Below are 20052 nucleotides of genomic sequence, written 5' to 3' on the forward strand. Positions count from 1 at the left end.
GTGTGTGTGAGAGAGAGAAAGAATGGGAGCTTGGTTGTGTGTGAGAGAGAGAATGGGAGCCTGATTTTGTGTGTGTCTGAGAGAGAGAGAGAGATAAAGAATGGGAGCCTGGTTGTGTGTGTGTGTGTGTGAGAGAGATAAAGAATGGGAGCCTGGTTGTGTGTGTGTGTGTGTGAGAGAGAGAAAGAATGGGAGCCTGGTTTTGTGTGTGTGTGTGTGTGTGTGTGTGTGAGAGAGAGAGAGAGAGGGAGAAAGAATAGGAGCCTGGTTGTGTGTGTGTGTGTGAGAGAGAATGAATGGGAGCTTGGTTGTGTGTATGCGTGTGAGAGAGAGAAAGAATGGGAGCCTGGTTTTGTGTGTGTGTGTGTGTGTGAGAGAAAGAATGGGAGCCTGGTTGTGTGTGTGTGTGTGTGAGAGAGAAAGAATGGGAGCCTGGTTTTGTGTGTGTGTGCGTGTGGGAGAGAAAAAGAATGGGAGCCTGGTTGTGTGTGTGTGTGTGTGTGCGTGTGAGAGAGAGAAAGAATGGGAGCCTGGTTGTGTGTATGTGTGTGTATGTGAGAGAGAGAGAGAGAGAGAGAGAGAGAAAGAATGGGAGCCTGGTTTTGTGTGTGTGTGTGTGTGAGAGAGAGAAAAAATGGGAGCCTGGTTGTGTGTGTGCATATGAGAGAGAGAGAGAGAAAGAATGTGAGCCTGGTTGTGTGTGTGTGTGCGTGTGAGAGAGAGAATGAATGGGAGCCTGGTTATGTGTGTGTGTGTGTGTGTGTGAGAGAGAGAAAGAATGGGAGCCTGGTTGTTTGTGTGTGTGAGAGAGAGAGCCTGGTTGTGTGTGTGTGTGTGAGAGAGAGAGAAAGAATGGGAGCATGGTTTTGTGTGTGTGTGTGTGTGATAATGGGAGCTTAAGGGTGTGTGTGTGTGAGAGAAAGAATAGGAGCCTGGTTTTGTGTGTGTGTGTGTGTGTGATAAAGGGAGCTTAAGGGTGTGTGTGTGTGTGTGAGAGAGAGAGAGAGAGAAAGAATGGGAGCTTGGTTGTGTGTGTGAGAGAGAATGGGAGCCTGATTTTGTGTGTGTGTGTGTGTGTATGTGAGAGGGAGAGAGAGAGAGAGAGAAAGAATGGGAGCCAGGTTTTGTGTGTGTGTGTGTATGTGAGAGAGAGAGAGAGAGAGAGAGAAAGAATGGGAGCCAGGTTTTGTGTGTGAATGTGAGAGAGAGAAAGAATGTGAGCCAGGTTTTGTGTGTGTGAATGTGAGAGAGAGAAAGAATGGGAGCCTGGTTGTGATTGTGTGCGTGTGAGAGAGAGAAAGAATGGGATCCTGGTGTTGTGTGTGTGTGTGTGTGTGTCAGAGAGAGAGAATTGGAGTCTGGTTGTGTGTGTGTGTGTGTATCAGAGAGAGAGAATTGGACCCTGGTGGTGTGTGTGTGTGTCAGAGAGAGAGAATGGGAGCCTGGTTGTGTGTGTGTATGTGTGTGTGTGTCAGAGAGAGAGAATGGGAGCCTGGTTGTGTGTGTGTGTGTGTGTGTGTCAGAGAGAGAGAATGGGAGCCTGGTTGTGTGTGTGTGTGTGTGAATGAGAATGGAAGCCTTGCATGTGTGTGTGTGTAGGGTGGCGCTATTGCTTCAAGTCCAGGGGGAGAGCTGGAGTCAGTTCTGCATTTTCCCCATGGCATGCAGGGAGACGCAGTCTTGCTTTTCTTAGAGAGTGCGATAGGGAAATCAGATCTCCATCTCAGTCACTGAATGGGATAAAATCAGGGCTGGTTCAGCCTGCCGCCCGGACCCGGAGCTGTATGGGCACACAATCTACGGGGGGCAGGTGGCATCCGCCTACCCTGCCACCCTCTCTCTGCCTGACGTCACCCGGCTCGTGCAGTCTGATGGTTGCTGGACCCGTACAGTAACTCTCTCCCATCAGTCCATTTTCCAGTGAGAAATAAGTGTATATTTATATTGTCCTTGGAGCATGACACGAGCCCTGCTCCTGGCACTAGTCCTCTGCACGCTTCAACAAGGGAAGTCTCAGACTAAGAGCCCTTGGGCTGCCTTGCAGCTCTCTCTTTTCTTCTTTGTGTCGTGGTTGCCGAGCTGAGCTGTTGCAGTGCCCTGCAGCTCCTTTCCCTCCTATGAGACGGGCCAGGCTGTTCTTCACCGACCTTGGAAGGATGAGAGATGGCCAGGAGGGCTGTGACCCTGGTGGTCCTCAGGCCTTATGGGCTGCCCTCTCACTCAGCAGCTGCACTCTTGGCTCCTGCCAGCATCCTTCTGTCTACAGACATCCTCAGCCTGAGACAGTGACAGCTCTGCTTCAGGTTTGCTTCAAATGTTAATGACCTCTCCTGAGCTGAGTGACCAACCAGCTCCATAATTTTAGGACAGCCTGAGCCCGTCCAGGATCTAGATCAGAGGGCATTCGTAGCTCATGGCCGCTGGGAACATGAAGAGTCCAGAGTGGATGGACCGTGCCACACGTGGCCTGTTTCTCTCACACACCCTCTAAAGCTCTGCTGCTGATACAGACAGTGCAGGCAGGGCTGGTTTAACCATGCGGCAGACAAGGCACTTGCCTGGGGTTCCAGCTTCTGGGGGGCGGCACTTGCAGCAAAGCAAACTCCTTCCAGGCACACAGCTTCGCATCTTTCGTGTGCACCAGTAAACAGCCACACCAAGTACTGCTTTTCACCATGGCTTTGTTTTTGTCTTATGTTTGTTTTTTAAATTATTTATTTGCATTTGATGTCCTGCTTTTTACCATGGTTTTGTTTTTGTCTTATGCTTGTTTTTGTTTTTTTTAAATTACTTATTTGCATTTGATGTCCTGCTTTTTACCATGAATGGTCTCAAAACAGATTACAGTGAATTTAAGGTATTAAATCAACAAACAGCATTGGTTAGGCATCTGTATATTTAAAGCCAGATTGACAGGGAGGGTGTTTTGTCCTTGCTGTAGAAATAGGAATACTTCTGCGGTAATGAGGTTGCAGGACAGGACGTCCCTCTTGGGGAGGATTGGCTAACAAGCTTTAGCGTTCTTCCTGGGCTCTAGGTGTGGGAATAATGGGAGCTTGTTCCAGATCTTTGGTGCGTGACGGCTGAAGGCCCGGGGTCTGGTGCAGGACAGTCCGGCAGAGGCCAGAGACGGGCTGGAAAGCAGAGTCCTCTCTTGGGAGAGTGAGGGAGGATGCGTTGCGAGAAGAAAGATTCTGGGGCCACCAGAAGACAAAGCAAAGCGTTGTGAACTTGATCCTGCCCTCAGAGTAGGACGTCCAGTCGTGCATTTTTACAGGATTGTCCTGGGAGGGATGGTGGGCGTCTCATGACTGTCGAGTTTAATGGTCAGACTCTCAGGGGAGAGGGGGTCACCCGGCGTTCCTAACACCCTTGCGTTGGCCCTTAGTGCTGGGTGAAATGGACCCTTTGGTTTGACCCAGTGAGAGCTTCTTAAAAACAACAACGTGAGAGTCAAGACCATGACAGACAAAGCAACGGGTGGACGTCCCCCTTCAGTGATCTCAGAGCAATCCCCGTAGCTAAAGCCAAATCTGCTCCCCCACATTCTCGCTCTACCCGTCCCTGTCTCCGCCCTCCCCCCCTCTCCCCCTACGCCCTCTCCTCTCCCCAGCTCCCGCTCCCCACAACTTGTCTTCCCTCGACACGCCGTCTCCCCCAACTCCATCACAGCTCGTCTCAACCCCCCTCCTCACCTCTTTCTCCTACCACTCAGCCTCCACCATCCCGCCACTACCCTTATCCACTACACGCCAGGCTGCTAATCCCCCAGCCCCACCTCACTTACCTTCTCCAGAGCAGCTGCTCGGGGTCAGCCGCAGCCGCTCGGTGCCTGAACTCCCCCACCGTTCTCATTCTCGGGGGGATCCAGGACACAGCGCTGGTCAGGACTGGCCGAGAGCCCGTCCGGGGACGGAAGACGGCAGAGCAGCTGTGGCAGAGGCAGCGCCCTGGAGAGGCTGGGGAGAGAGAGGGTGCACACAGGGAGCTGACGGGAGCTGCCCCTGGCTCCCGGGCCTCACAACGAAGGCGATGCAGGGCTACAAGTCCATGGCGTGAAACCAGGCCTGGATTAGTCTGTCATGTACAACTGCAACTAGCTGGAACCCACAACAAGTGGTTTGGATGGCAGGGACCGTAGATCCTGCCGTGTGCCTGGCACCCTGGCAAACACAGACTAATGGAAGGATAAGGCCATTAACAAAAGTATCTTTTATTTCAGCTGTTTCATTAACAAAGCTAATTAGACGTGGTGTTTGCATAAGGTAATCCTGCTCAAATACGGCTCTGGGACTGCCTGTCTGAAACCGGATCTTCCTGCTGCTAGCACCCGGTTCTCCTACCTTCCTGCGTGCACGCTGCACTCTGCTCCTCTTAGCAGTCCTACTATCTCCTCCTTGTAAGAGGAATAAAGTCTCTGTGCAGATGAGGGGTTTCTGTAGGGAGACCGGTGAATTTGGCTGAAGTACCATTTGAGAAGACAGGTAAAGATCTTGTACTGCAGACCTCGTGGAGAGCAGACAAGGGATATGGGTGGAGGATTATAGAGCCTGTCACCTCTAGGACTGGCGGGATCAGGGGATGGGAGCAGGGATACAGAGCCTGGCACCTCTAGGACTGGAGGGATCAGGGGATGGGAGCAGGGATACAGAGTCTGTCACCTCTAGGACTGGAGGGATCGGGGGATGGGTGCAGGGATACAGAGCCTGTCACCTCTAGGACTGGAGGGCTCAGGGGATGGGAGCAGGGATACAGAGCCTGTCACCTCTAGGACTGGAGGGATCAGGGGATGGGAGCAGGGATACAGAGCCTGTCACCTCTAGGTGCAGGGATACAGAGCCTGTCACCTCTAGGACTGGAGGGATCAGGGGATGGGTGCAGGGATACAGAGCCTCTCACCTCTAGGACTGGAGGGATCAGGGGACGGGAGCAGGGATACAGAGCCTGTCACCTCTAGGACTGGAGGGATCAGGGGATGGGAGCAGGGATACAGAGCCTGTCACCTCTAGGACTGGAGGGATCAGGGGACGGGAGCAGGGATATAGAGCCTGTCACCTCTAGGACTGGAGGGATCAGGGGACGGGAGCAGGGATACAGAGCCTGTCACCTCTAGGACTGGAGGGAGCAGGGGACGGGAGCAGGGATACAGAGCCTGTCACCTCTAGGACTGGAGGGATCAGGGGATGGGAGCAGGGATACAGAGCCTGTCACCTCTAGGACAGGAGGGATCAGGGGATGGGAGCAGGGATACAGAGCCTGTCACCTCTAGGACTAAGGGGGATCAGGGGTTGGGAGCAGGGATACAGAGCCTGTCACCTCTAGGACTGGAGGGATCAGGGGATGGGTGCAGGGATACAGAGCCTGTCACCTCTAGGACTGGAGGGATCAGGGGATGGGAGCAGGGATACAGAGCCTGTCACCTCTAGGACTGGAGGGATCAGGGGATGGGAGCAGGGATACAGAGCCTGTCACCTCTAGGACGGGAGGGGTCAGGGGATGGGAGCATGGATACAGAGCCTGTCACCTCTAGGACAGGAGGGATCAGGGGATGGGAGCAGGGATACAGAGCCTGTCACCTCTAGGACTGGAAGGATCAGGGGATGGGAGCAGGGATACAGAGCCTGTCACCTCTAGGACTGGAGGGATCGGGGGATGGGAGCGGGGATACAGAGCCTGTCACCTCTAGGACTGGAGGGATCGGGGGATGGGAGCGGGGATACAGAGCCTGTCACCTCTAGGACTGGAGGGATCAGGGGATGGGAGCAGGGATACAGAGCCTGTCACCTCTAGGACTGGAGGGATCAGGGGATGGGAGCAGGGATACAGAGCCTGTGACTTCTAGGACTGGAGGGAGCAGGGGATGGGAGCAGGGATACAGAGCCTGTCACCTCTAGGACTGGAGGGATCAGGGGATGGGTGCAGGGATACAGAGCCTGTCACCTCTAGGACTGGAGGGATCAGGGGATGGGTGCAGGGATACAGAGCCTGTCACCTCTAGGACTGGAGGGAGCAGGGGATGGGAGCAGGGATACAGAGCCTGTCACCTCTAGGACTGGAGGGATCAGGGGATGGGTGCAGGGATACAGAGCCTGTCACCTCTAGGACTGGAGGGAGCAGGGGACGGGAGCAGGGATACAGAGCCTGTCACCTCTAGGACTGGAGGGATCAGGGGACGGGAGCAGGGATACAGAGCCTGTCACCTCTAGGACTGGAGGGAGCAGGGGACGGGAGCAGGGATACAGAGCCTGTCACCTCTAGGACAGGAGGGATCAGGGGACGGGAGCAGGGATACAGAGCCTGTCACCTCTAGGACTGGAGGGATCAGGGGATGGGAGCAGGGATACAGAGCATGTCACCTCTAGGACTGGAGGGCTCAGGGGATGGGAGCAGGGATACACAGCCTGTCACCTCTAGGACTGGAGGGATCAGGGGATGGGTACAGGGATACAGTGCCTGTGACCTCTAGGACTGGAGGGATCAGGGGATGGGTACAGGGATACAGAGCCTGTCACCTCTAGGACTGGAGAGATCAGGGGATGGGCGCAGGGATACAGAGCCTGTCACCTCTGGGACTGGAGGGCTCAGGGGATGGATGCAGGTCTGTCACCTCTAGGACTGGAGGGATCAGGGGATACAGAGCCTGTCACCTCTAGGACCGGAGGGCTCAGGGGTTGGGTGCAGGGATACAGAGCCTGTCACATCTAGGACTGGAGGGATCAGGGGATGGGCGCAGGGATACAGAGCCTGTCACCTCTAGCACTGGAGGGCTCAGGGGATGGGAGCAGGGATACAGAGCCTGTCACCTCTGGGACTGGAGGGATCAGGGGATGGGCCCAGGGATAAAGAGCCTGTCACCTCTAGCACTGGAGGGCACATGATGTGTGGAGGGATAGAGAAATGTTACCCCTAGGCTGGTTGTAAATGGGAGCTGTGTTTTAGTCAGTGAGGATACATTAATTCTGTAGAGATTAAGACCTTGGAAACATTAGGGTTTTAAGTGATCACTGATTATCTCTTACATTTGCTTTCTATATATTTATGTGCTGCTCAGTGGGGCTACCACAGATTTGTAGATAATATGGAAGTTCCTACTTCTACAACTTCCTGGGTGAAGCTCTTCCTGGAGTGTATTTCTCTCTTGAAGGTAAGGAAAACAAGATGTGAGCTACAACCTTCTAATCCTGTACCTCCTATCACTCTCACTCCATGTCCCTACACCCATAGTAATAACCATCACCTGCCCCCTCCTATTATTTTCACCCCATGTCCCTTACACTCAGAGTAACAACCATAACCCTGCCCCCCTCCTATCACTCCTCACCCATGTCCCCAACACCTATAATAAAAACAATCATCCTGCCCCTCCTATCACTCCTCACCCCCTGTCCCCTACACCCATAGTAATAACCATCTTCCTGCCCCCTCCTATCACTCCTCACCCATGTCCCCTACACCCAGAGTAATAACCATCAACCTTCCCCTCCTATCACTCTCAGCCCATGTCCCTTACTCTCAGAGTAATAACCATAACCCTGCCCCTCCTATCACTCTCACCTCATGTCCCCTAAACCCACAATAATAATCATAACCCTGCCCCTCCTATCACTCCTCACCCCCTGTCCCCTGCATCCACAGTAATAACAATCACCCTGCCCCCTCCTATCAATCCTCTCCCCCTGTCCCCTACACCCATAGTAATAACAATCACCCTGCCCCTCCTATCACTCTCACCCCATCTCCCCTACACCCAAAGTAATAACTATTATCCTGCCCCCTCCTATCACTCTCACCCCATGTCCCTACACCCAGAGTAACAACCATAACCATGCCCCCCTTATCACTCCTCACCCCCTATCCCCTACACGCATAGTAATAACAATCATCCTGCCCCCTCCATTCACTCCTCACCCCCTGTCCCATACGCCCATAGCAACAACAATTACCCTGCCCCTCCTATCACTCGTCAACCCCTGTCCCCTACACCCATAGTAATAACCATCTTCCTGCCCCTACTATCACTCCTTACCCATGTCCCCTACATCTATAGTAATAACCATCACCCTCCTGTCACTCTCACCCCATGCCCCTTACTCTCAGAGTAACAATCATAACCCTGCCCCCTCCTATCACTCTCACCCCATGTCCCTTACCCTCAGAGTAACAACCAACACCCTGCCCCCCTCCTTTCATTGCTCACCTGTCCCCTACACCCATAGCAATAACCATCACCCTGCCCCTCCTATCACTCTCACCCCATCTCCCCTACTCCCAGAGTAATAACTATTACCATGCCTCCTTCTGTCACTCTCACCCCATGTCCCTACACCCACAGTAATAACCATAACCCTACCCCTCCTATCACTCTCACCCCATGTCCCTTACTGCTAGAGTAAAACCATCACTCTGCCCCTCCTATCACTCTTCACCACATGTCCCCTACACACAGTTATAACTCTCACCCCATGTCCCCTACACCCAGAGTAAGAACCATAACCCTGCTGCTCTTATCACTCCTCAACCCCGTCCCCTACACCCATAGTAATAACAATCATCCTGCCCCCTCCTATCACTCCTCACCCTGTCCCCTACACCCATAGTAATAACAATCACCCTGCCCCTCCTATCACTCCTCATCCACTGTCCCCTACACGCATAATAATAACCAACACCCTGCCCCTCCTATCACTCTCACCCCATGTCCCTACACCCACAGTAATAACCATAACCCTGCCCCTCCTATCACTCTCACCCCATGTCCCTACACCCACAGTAATAACCATAACCCTGCCCCTCCTATCACTCTCACCCCATGCCCTTTACACTCAGAGGAACAACCATCACCCTGCCCCCACCTATCACTCCTCACCCCATGTCCTCTACACCCAGAGTAAGAACCATAACCCTGCTGCTCTTATCACTCCTCAACCCCGTCCCCTACACCCATAGTAATAACAATCATCCTGCCCCCTCCTATCACTCCTCACCCTGTCCCCTACACCCATAGTAATAACAATCACCCTGCCCCTCCTATCACTCCTCATCCACTGTCCCCTACACCCATAATAATAACCAACACCCTGCCCCCTCCTTTCATTGCTCACCTGTCCCCTACACCCATAGCAATAACCATCACCCTGCCCCTCCTATCACTCTCACCCCATGTGTCCTACACCCACAGTAATAACCATAACCCTGCCCCTCCTATCACTCTCACCCCATGTCCCTACACCCACAGTAATAACCATAACCCTGCCCCTCCTATCACTCTCACCCCATGCCCCTTACACTCAGAGGAACAACCATCACCCTGCCCCCACCTATCACTCCTCACCCCATGTCCTCTACACCCAGAGTAATAACCATCAAACTGCCCCTCCTATCACTGTCACCCCATGTACCTAACTACTAGAGTAAAACCATCACCCTGCCCCTCCTATCACCCTCACCCCATCTCCCCTACACCCAGAGTAATAACTATTATCCTGCCCCTCCTATCACTCTCACCTTATGTCCCTACACCCAGAGTAATAACCATAACCCTGGCCCTCCCATCACTCTCACCTCCTGTCCCCTACACACAAATAATAACCATAACCCTGCCCCTCCTATCACTCCTTACCCCATGTCCCCTACATCCATATTAATAACGATAACCCTGCCCTTCCTATCACTCCTCACCCCACGCCCCCTACACCCAGAGTAATAACCATCAACCTTCCCTTCCTATCACTCTCACCCCATGTCCCTTACTACTAGAGTAAAACTATCTCCCTGCCCCTTCCTATCACTCTTCACCACATGTCCCTTATAACTCTCACCCCATGTCACCTACACCCAGAGTAACAACCATAACCATGTCTCCTGCTATCACTCTCACCCCCTGTCCCCTACACCCTGAGTAATTACAATCATCTTACCCCCTCCTATCACTGCTCACCCCGTCCCCTACACCCATAGTAATAACAATTACCCTGCCCCTCCTATGACTCCTCACTCCCTGTCCCCTACACCCATAGTAATAACCATCTTCCTGCCCCCTCCTATCACACATCACCCCGTCCCCTACAATTATTTCCCTGCCCCTTCCTATCACTCTTCACTACATGTCCCTTACACCCAGTTATAACTCTCACCGTGTGTCCCCTACACCCAGAGTAACAACCATAACCATGCCCCTCGTTTCACTCTCACCCCATGTCCCGTACACCCAGAGTAACAACCATAACCATGCCTCTCTTATCACTCCTCACCCCTGTCCCCTACACCCATAGTAATAACAATCATCCTGCCCCCTCCTATCACTCCTCACTCTCTGTCCCCTATACCCATAGTAATAACAATTACCCTGCCCCTCCTATCACTCCTCACCCCCTGTCCCCTACACCCATAGTAATAACCATCTTCCTGCCCCCTCCTATCACTCATCACCCTGTCCCCTACAGCTATAGTAATAACCATCACCCTGCCCCTCCTATCACTCTCACCCCATGTCCCTTACCCTCAGAGTAATAACCATCACCCTGCCCGCTCCTATCACTCCTCTCCCTGTCCCCTACACCCATAGTAATAACCATCTTCCTGCCCCTCCTATCACTCCTTACCCCTGTCCCCTACACCTATAGTAATAGCCATCATCCTGCCCCCTCCTATCACTCTCACCCCATCCCCTACACTCAGAGTAACAACCATAACCCTGCCTCTCCTACTACTCTCACCCTATGTCCCTATACTCAGAGTAATAACCTTAACCCTGCCCCTCCAATCACTGCTCACCCCATCCCCTACACCCATGGTAATAACCATCACCATGCCTCTCCTATCACTTCTCTCCCCATGTCCCCTACACCCATAGTAATAACCATCACCCTGCCCCTCCTATCACTCCTCACCCCATGTCTCCTACTCCCAGAGTAATAACCATCACCCTGCCCCTCATATCACTCCTCACCCCATGTCCCCTACTCCCAGAGTAATAACCATCACCCTGCCCCTCCTATCACTCCTCACCCCATGTCTCCTACACCCAGAGTAATAACCATCACCCTGCCCCTCCTATCACTCCTCACCCCATGTCCCTTACACCCAGAGTAATAACCATCACCCTGCCCTTCCTATCACTCCTCACCCCATGTGTCCTACACCCAGAGTAATAACCATCACCCTGCCCCTCCTATCACTCCTCACCCCATGTCCCCTACTCCCAGAGTAATAACCATCACCCCTGCCCCTCCTATCACTCCTCACTCCATGTCCCTTACACCCAGAGTAATAACCATCACCCTGCCCCTCCTATCACTCCTCACCCCATGTCCCTTACACCCAGAGTAATAACCATCACCCTGCCCTTCCTATCACTCCTCACCCCATGTGTCCTACACCCAGAGTAATAACCATCACCCTGCCCCTCCTATCACTCCTCACCCCATGTCCCTACTCCCAGAGTAATAACCATCACCCTGCCCCTCCTATCACTCCTCACCCCATGTCCCTTACACCCAGAGTAATAACCATCACCCTGCCCCTCCTATCACTCCTCACCCCATGTCCCCTACTCCCAGAGTAATAACCATCACCCTGCCCCTCCTATCACTCCTCACCCCATGTCTCCTACTCCCAGAGTAATAACCATCACCCTGCCCTTCCTATCACTCCTCACCCCATGTCTCCTATTCCCAGAGTAATAACCATCACCCTGCCCCTCCTATCACTCCTCACCCCATGTCCCTTACACCCAGAGTAATAACCATCACCCTGCCCCTCCTATCACTCTTACCCCACGTCCTCTACACCCAGAGGAACAACCATCATCCTGCCCCTCCTATCACCACCCCATGTCCCCTACACCCAGAGTAATAACCATCACCCTGCCCCTCCTATCACTCCTCACCCCATGTCTCCTACTCCCAGAGTAATAACCATCACCCTGCCCTTCCTATCACTCCTCACCCCATGTCTCCTACTCCCAGAGTAATAACCATCACCCTGCCCCTCCTATCACTCCTCACCCCATGTCCCCTACTCCCAGAGTAATAACCATCACCCTGCCCCTCCTATCACTCCTCACCCCATGACCCCTAATCCCAGAGTAATAACCATCACCCTGCCCTTCCTATCACTCCTCACCCCATGTCTCCTACTCCCAGAGTAATAACCATCACCCTGCCCCTCCTATCACTCCTCACCCCATGTCCCTTACACCCAGAGTAATAACCATCACCCTGCCCCTCCTATCACTCCTCACCCCATGTCCCTTACACCCAGAGTAATAACCATCACTTTATCTCCTCGTATTTCTCACCCCTAGTCCCTTACATTTATAGTTTTAACCATCAACCTACTCCTAATGAGGGTGATCATCGCTCCATGGTATAAGCAGTAGGCCGGACTTGCACGGTTAGTTTTGGAACTACATTGATCCAATAGGAGCAATGCCAGAACTGGCTCTGCCTGGACCTCATGACCTGCTGCTGTCCGAGCATCCTATACATCAGGGTCTAGAGGGCCCAAAATTTGGAAAAATGTAGTTTCCCATTCTTAATTTATTTATTATTTAATTTAACATTTTTATATACCGAAATTCATGTAGCAAATGCTACCTATCAATTCGGTTTACATTGTAACATTAAACAAGCACGACAGAGTGCAATTACATCGAACAGGAGGATAAACTTAGATTAAGTAACGGGGGGTTAAAGAACAAGAAGTTACAATAAACAATGTGGTATTCCGATAGGATCTGGCTGACTACACAGTAGATATGTTCCAAGGTGCATACATTTGAAAAGATTCTTAATGGATAAACATCGTACCGTAACACACAGGGTAGCTCTGGAGTCTCATTACTCTTAGCTACGTGGCTCCTGGTGTCTTCCGTAGACCTGATTTCCTGTGTAGGATAGCACCACACCTTTTGGCACAACTCCTCTCTCCAATTCTGCGTGCCCTCACTCACTGCACTCTCGAAGCTGGCTAACTGCACTCCCCCCTGCCCCCATTACTTCCACAGCCACAATAAGGATGGGGAAGGCCAGTGAGGGTCTGCGGTGGCTCCGGGCCCTGCTTCTCATGGTCGGGGCCAGGCTGCTACCCCATCTATCCTTTCCTCACTGCCTTTGGTGCCTCTGCTCCCCCTGTCTGTCCAGCACAACTCCCTCTTCTCCAGTTTCCCTCCAGGATCCTTTTGCCCGCTCCTTGTAAACCCTGTGGCCTTTCTAGTGTCACTGACATGGGTCTCTCCTCCCTTAGCTTGTGGCGTCGCAGGCCGTGGAGTCTGAGGCACCCCCGCTGCCCAAGAGTGCATCGGTGCAGTTCCTGAATCCCCCGGAGCGGCTGGTGCCTGGACACCTCCTCCAGGTCCTCTATCACTGCGAGGGGAACCAGGTGGTGCACGTAGACATTTTGGCCTCATCACTCCTGAAGAGCGCGGTCCCCGTGTTCAAGAAGCGTTGGGCCTGCACTCCTGGCACGAGTGAGAAGATCAGGCAGGTGCGGCTGGAGCTGCCGGACCGGATGGTTTTCCGGGAGGATCCCTTCATTAAGCGCTCCATACTCGTCTTCAGTGTGATACTGAGAGCCTGGATCACAGACGGCTCCTTGGCTCTGCCGGAAGATGCCTCCTATGCAGGCGGGGCTGCTAGGGCCTTCCACCATATCCAGCCGGTACCGCCTTACAGCAGACCCAGCAAAGACCACCGGCGCAGCCTGCGCTGGGATCAGCAGCTCGTTTGGAGACTGAGGAAGGACAGGCTGCCCGCGTGCCCGGCTGAGCAAGGTGAGAGGGGGATAGGGCAGAGGGTGCCTGGGATGGTGGGAATCGGACTGTGGTCCATGGGCATCGACACCGTGAAAAGTGGAAGAAAGTTGCAGCTGCTGCCAAGGGAATCGGGTGGTAAGATTGTGACCCTCGGGGGTAGAAGACCCGAGCCTTGCTGTAACCCCAGTGCAAGCTGATTTGTCCTACATCTCAGGTCCGTGAAAGGGAGTATCCCCTCAGCCCACGTTATGTAAATCCAGCAGATGGGTGGAGCTGGTTTCTCATTTACATGCCCCAGGGACGGAGCAAGGGGTATAATGTGAAACTGGGAGGAGCTGGGCTGAGGGGTAACCTGAGAAAACCTTTAATGAAAGGAAGGGCGGTGTGGATGTGTGGAGCAGCCTCCCGGCGGGGTTGGCGGGACAGATAGGGTAGGCAAGTTCCAGAAAGCTTCTGCAACCCCAGGGGTGGTAGATAGGTTTCCAAACCCCCTCCCTGGTTACCGGGCCTCTGTAAGAAGCAGCCGAGCAGGTCTAGTAGTGGACCAGGCCCGAGGTGGTTTCCCGCTCCTTTGTGGCTGGGGAATGACCTTTCTGTGCTGGTTCTCTAGGACCAGGATTACATTCCCCCTCTTCTTCACCTCATTCAAACCTGAACGTGGCTAAAATAAGTTCAGTCCAAAAGCACTGGGTGCTGGTTCCAGGATGCCATTTTATTTACAAGAAGGAACCCCCCCCCCCCCCCCAAATCCGTAGCCACAGGCTTCACGGTGAGCGAAATACAGCCCTAGCAGGACGAAATCCTTCCTTCCAAACTTCCTTCCTGCCAAACCCCTGCTAATCAGAGACACTTAGCTCATTTCTGGGAGGTGCTGAGCCCCTCTTCCTCTTCCTGAAGACCTGGGGAGCCCGGCTGCCCGGCAGAGACGGCGCTATCGGGCCTAGGACATAGAGGCTGTGCCCGCTCCTGCGCTGTCCCCTAACTCATTCCCGGGCCCTGAGGGTGATGTCAGGGAGCTTAACCCCGCTGGGAATGGGGAGTTTGGCAGATTCCCTCCGTAGGACCCCCAGGGTGAGGCTCCTGGGCTTACAGAAGGAGGACCCTGAAACTGAGGGAAGCAGGAGAGGCAGGGAGGGTGAAACGGGGAAGTCAGTTCAGAGTCCTTGGGTTTCGGTGAACGGTGGCCCCGAATACTGAGAGGTGGCGTCAGCGGTGCCGCGGGAGAGGGGGCTGCAGAAGCTCGCCCCGTGCCAGTGCAAGACGGGAGGCCAGAAGAGTCAGCAGTCAGGGAGTCTAGAGGACAAGGGGAATTCCTTTGCATTTTACGAGTGACTCTGTCTGTGACTTAATTTGGGGATTTCTCCACTTTAATTTCTGTAGGGATGGCTCCAGATCCAAGGGTGTGCGTTGCACGATAATCTGCCTGTGCCAAATGATAAACGTTTCTTTTTGGAGCAGCAGCAGACTGTGTGGCAGGGTCAGAAGATCCCGAACCTGGGAGCATGGGTGTTGAGATGTGGCCCCCAGCGAGCCCCACAGCCCTGCCAGCCAGTAGAAGAGGGGCTACGCGTAGATCTCCAGAGAACAACTCTAGGGGGGGGGTCTCAAAATGTTATGTTGTAAAAGTGTGAACCCCTGGGCGGAGGTGAGAGGTGACTCCGCCCACAGGGAGGGGCCCTGTGAGCCTCACCGTCGGTGGGCGCGGCCTCAGTAGTCTGGGACTCAGCTGTAAGGAAGAGAAGGCAGAGCCCGCGGAGCGGGAGGTGTAAAGTGCAGTTCTGAGATGTGAAGATCCGGGAGTGGCCCGCAGGAGCGGGGTTCGCCGTGGATCACTGTTCTGTGGAGATGTTGAGAGGGTAGCCTGAGGTGCAGGAACCTGGAATGGGATCTCGTAGAGATTGCGGGGCGATAACCCGCAGCGCAGGGTTTACTGGAGCGACTCCTGCTGGAGAGAATGCGGTAGTGGCACGAGGCGCGGCGTACACCGCAGGGAATTCTCCAATAGTCAGATGTCGTTGAAATCCATAGTCGAATACTCACAAGAGGTAGTTCCAGGAGAGATCCCGGGAGGCGGGACAGGTAGCAGTCCAAGGCAGGAAGGCCCTGCGAGGAGCGGATAGCCAGGAACGTGGAAAGGCCCTGCGAGGAGCAGATAGCCAGGAACGCGGAAGGGCCCTGCGAGGAGCGGATAGCCAGGAACGGGGAAGGCCCTGCGAGGAGCGGATAGCCAGGAACGCGGAAGGGCCCTGCGAGGAGCGGATAGCCAGGAACGGGGAAAGGCCCTGCGAGGAGCGGATAGCCAGGAACGGGGAAGGCCCTGCGAGGAGCAGATAGCCAGGAACGGGGAAGGCCCTGCGAGGAGCGGATAGCCAGGAACGGGGAAGGCCCTGCGAGGAGCGGATAGCCAGGAACGCGGAAGGGCCCTGCGAGGAGCGGATAGCCAGGAACGTGGAAAGGCCCTGCGAGGAGCGGATAGCCAGGAACGGGGAAGGCCCTGCGAGGAGCAGATAGCCAGGAACGGGGAAGGCCCTGCGAGGAGCGGATAGCCAGGAACGGGGAAGGCCCTGCGAGGAGCGGATAGCCAGGAACGCGGAAGGGCCCTGCGAGGAACGGATAGCCAGGAACGTGGAAAGGCCTTGCGAGGAGCGGGTACCCAAGGCGTCTCTCGCCAAGCAGCAAACTGGAATCGGAAGTCCAAGGATAGAACGGATTCAGCAACGAGGGAGCTCCTTGCTAACTCGTCGAAGCGTAGGGCCAGGCAGCTTAAATACAGCAAGGCGGTGACGTCATGCGGAGGGGACGCCCCTGAGGTTCCCGCCATGATGTGTACAAAAGGTGGCCCGTGTGCGCGCGCGCAGGTAACCCCTGGATCAAGATGGCGGTCGGCGGCGGCCACGCCGTCCCGGGGATGCCAGGGAGGTCAGCGTTCGTTGGCGGAGGCCGCCATTCTTCCAAGGATTAACGATGCAGCAAGGCAAGAGGTGAGCATGAGAGGTCGCAGCCGTCTGCGGCCGACGGGCGTAACACAAAGCTTAAGGGTACAGTGGGCATCTGCTGTTATTAGCCGGGGGGAGGGGGCCACCTGTACGTGACTGGGCTACACGTGGGATAATCCACAGGATCCCCAGGGATGAAGGGGAAGGGAGGAGGTCTGGGGTGCTGCAGCAGGATGGAAGGTACTTGTGCACTGATAATTGTGGGGCCAGCACTTTTTAGCTGTGGGTTTTGCCTTGATTGTGCTTTCACGTTGAAGCTTGCCACGGTCCCTTGCCCCTGTTTTCTCAGTGGGGGGAGTTTTTGGCTGGAAACGTGTGTGCGGAGAGGTGAAAGGGCAATCCAGGCCTGTCATGTCCCCTCCTCTGATCTACACACGGCCCCCCTAGGAGCCGCTGCGGGCTGGGAGGACAAAGGTTAGGCAGGCTAAAGCCACAGGGACGTCTCCAGCTGCCGTGAACCCTGGCTGAAGAGCTTTGGCTGTGGAGCGGCTTTGCAGGCTCCCAGGCAAACAGAAAGGCAAAGCTGGGCCCGGATGGTGGAAGCTGCTGGATGCAGCGCAATGTCAGGAGGTGAGCAGAGGAACGAGCTTGCACGGCAGCAACTGATCCAGGAGGCGGCCAGATCCAGGAGGCGGCCAGATCCAGGAGGCTGCCGGATCCAGGAGGGTGCCAGATCTAGGAGGCTGCCAGATCCAGGAGGCTGCCGGATCCAGGAGGCTGCCGGATCCAGGAGGCGGCCGGATCCAGGAGGCTGCCGGATCCAGGAGGCGGCCGGATCCAGGAGGCGGCCGGATCCAGGAGGTGGCCAGATCCAGGAGGTGGCCAGATCCAGGAGGTGGCCAGATCCAGGAGGCGGCCGTCGCAGGCCAGGAAGAGCTCGCGGTGCAAAACTTTTACCTCCAAAGCTGCTTTTTTTTTTTTTTTTTTTTCCCGGGATCGGGGCCAAATCAAAGCCACCTGCGTGCAGGCCGAGGAGGATGTGGCCAGCAGGCCTGGCCTGGGCAACGTGGGACACGGGGAGGGCGCTGCGAGGGGCACGGAGAGGGCGCTGCGAGGGACACGGGGAAGGCGCTGCGAGGGACACGGGGAGGGCGCTGCGAGGGACACGGGGAAGGCGCTGCGAGGGACACGGGGAGGGCGCTGCGAGGGGCACGGGGAAGGCGCTGCGAGGGGCACAGGGAGGGCGCTGCGAGGGGCACGGGGCGGGCGCTGCGAGGGACACGGGGAGGGCGCTGCGAGGGGCACGGGGAAGGCGCTGCGAGGGACACGGGGAGGGCGCTGCGAGGGACGATGGCGCGTGCCTGGGTGGTGTGGGGGAGGGGTGGATGCTGCTTCTGGATCTCGGTCCCTAAATCTCTCTTTCCCCCTTTCCCTTCTTCTCTCTTTCCCCCTTCCCCCTCTTCTCTCTGCTCGCCCTGCGCAGACCGACCCGGTCTCCACGTGGCCCCCATCGCAAGCGTGAGCCAGCGATCCTGACTTCCCTAAGAAACAGGGGTCCGTGGCTCCAGCCTTGCCGTGGGGGGGGGGAGGGGCCGCCTGTCCTGGGCAATTTGCACCCCCCTGCCCTCTCTCTGCAGCCCTGGCGCAGTCAGGTCAGAAAGGGTCACAAGTGACCTCACCGGATCCAAGCGGTGACATCACCCACCTACGAACCAATGGGCTCCGGCTACGTATTACCTCATTTGCGAATCTGTTCCCAGACCAGGCTGCTGCCAGCGGGGAGGCTCCGAGAGGGGGCCTGAAGGGCCAAAAAAGAATTTATAATTGGGGCTGCCCTCACCCCCCTTTTCCTGAGCCCCCCAAGGGGTGGATCCTTTCTGCGGGGGTGAAGGCTTAACCTTCTTGCCCAGGCAGTGGTGTTCTCCCATGTGTGTGTGTCCCCATAGCTCTTGGGTGCAGGCACCAATCTTGACTCCGAGGCTGGGTGTTCACACAATGTAATGAAGATGTAAGAGAAACTAAAGTCCGTTTACGTGCAGGTTTGGCAGAGACTTTAGAGTACAGGACGTTTACAGCTCTTCTCCTGTGCAAGAGCCCCTCAGAGTGAGTGTGTGTGGTGCGGTTGGGGATGTTGGTTCCCTCCATATCCCAGCGTGGCCGGGGCTGTCCCAGCTGTGCATGGGGGTCCCTGGTGCCCACGGTACCTGAGGTCCACGTCGCATGTGCCGAGCTCCAGCCTGCGCGGGGGCTCTGATCGGGGGTCTCCGGGTGTCCTTTGTTTTTTTCCTTCTTCCTGACTCGATTCCCGTGGGATCTGCTCTAGAAGCAGATCTTGGCTTCCTGTCCTGGGCAAGGAAGGGGGCAGGAAAAAAAACCCCGTTTCCTTCCCAATAGATGGCGTAAGTTTAATCAAAAAAAACAAATCTCCCAGTAGTAAACTCTCCCGGTTTTTACAGAACTCAAGTTGCCATCCAAAAGAAATGGAAGGACATCTTGCCTATAACTCGGTTCCTGCGCCTTAGGCGGATACGTTCCAGCACGGCAGAGGTTAAATGACAGTCGGCTACAATGTTTACCCGTTTTCAGGCTCGGGGGTACCCCAGCTTTGTTATAGAAAAGGCATACAAGAGATCCCTATTCACTAGCAGAGATTTATTGCTGAGTTATGAGAACACCAAAGAAGATTGCGGATTAACTTGCGTCCTACATTACAGCAGTCAAGTAGGCGATGTGATTGGTATTTCACAAAGACATTGGTCCATTCTGGCTCTTCACAAACGTTTTAAGGATTTACCATGCTTTTCCTTTGTGAGGAATAAAAATCTTGGTGATCAACTGGTCCGTGCTTGTCTACGAACCAAAGAAAAAATACCTTGTGAGCAACAGCCAAAAGGCGATCATCCGTGTTGCGCGTGTGGGATAGTGCGGGTCAGCTATGATTGGGGCTAGGTGGCAACACCCCGGTTCAAAACAGACTATTTCTTTGAATAATTTTACCAATTGCAACTCCAGTTCAGTAATTTATGCGTTACAATGTCTTTGCAATCTTGTGTATGTGGGACGGACAAAAAAGAAAGATAAGGACACGGCTAGTTGAGCATAAAAGCTGCATTAAAACATCTAAGCTGACTGCTCCGATGGTTACCCCGTTTTGTGGATAAAAATCATCAGTTTAGGGATTTGAAGTGGACGATTTTGGAAGCTGTAGAACCCCCAGTACGTGATGTTCAATCGTCGTTGAATCGCCGTGAAGTTTTTTGGGATTTTTAAATTGAGCACCGTGCGACCAAAAGGATTAAATGAGGCGATTAATTTGGTGCTCTTTGGTTTAACGAGTAAGAGCTTGGATGGTGTTCTGGAAAT

At 54.6% G+C, this 20052-nt stretch overlaps 1 protein-coding gene across 1 annotated transcript in view; it reads left to right on the top strand.

Moving 5' to 3' along the window:
• Positions 1-20052, top strand: part of LOC115091768 (protein sel-1 homolog 3-like) — a gene marked incomplete in the record, with an annotated part of 137261 nt that overhangs the window by 15348 nt on the left and 101861 nt on the right. Inside the window, 2 exon segments of the mRNA XM_029601966.1 lie at positions 7052-7144; positions 13246-13771. Coding sequence (XP_029457826.1) covers positions 7079-7144; positions 13246-13771 — 592 coding nt within the window.

This window comes from Rhinatrema bivittatum, chromosome 5, assembly GCF_901001135.1.
Source record: "Rhinatrema bivittatum chromosome 5, aRhiBiv1.1, whole genome shotgun sequence".
Lineage (NCBI taxonomy): Eukaryota > Metazoa > Chordata > Amphibia > Gymnophiona > Rhinatrematidae > Rhinatrema > Rhinatrema bivittatum.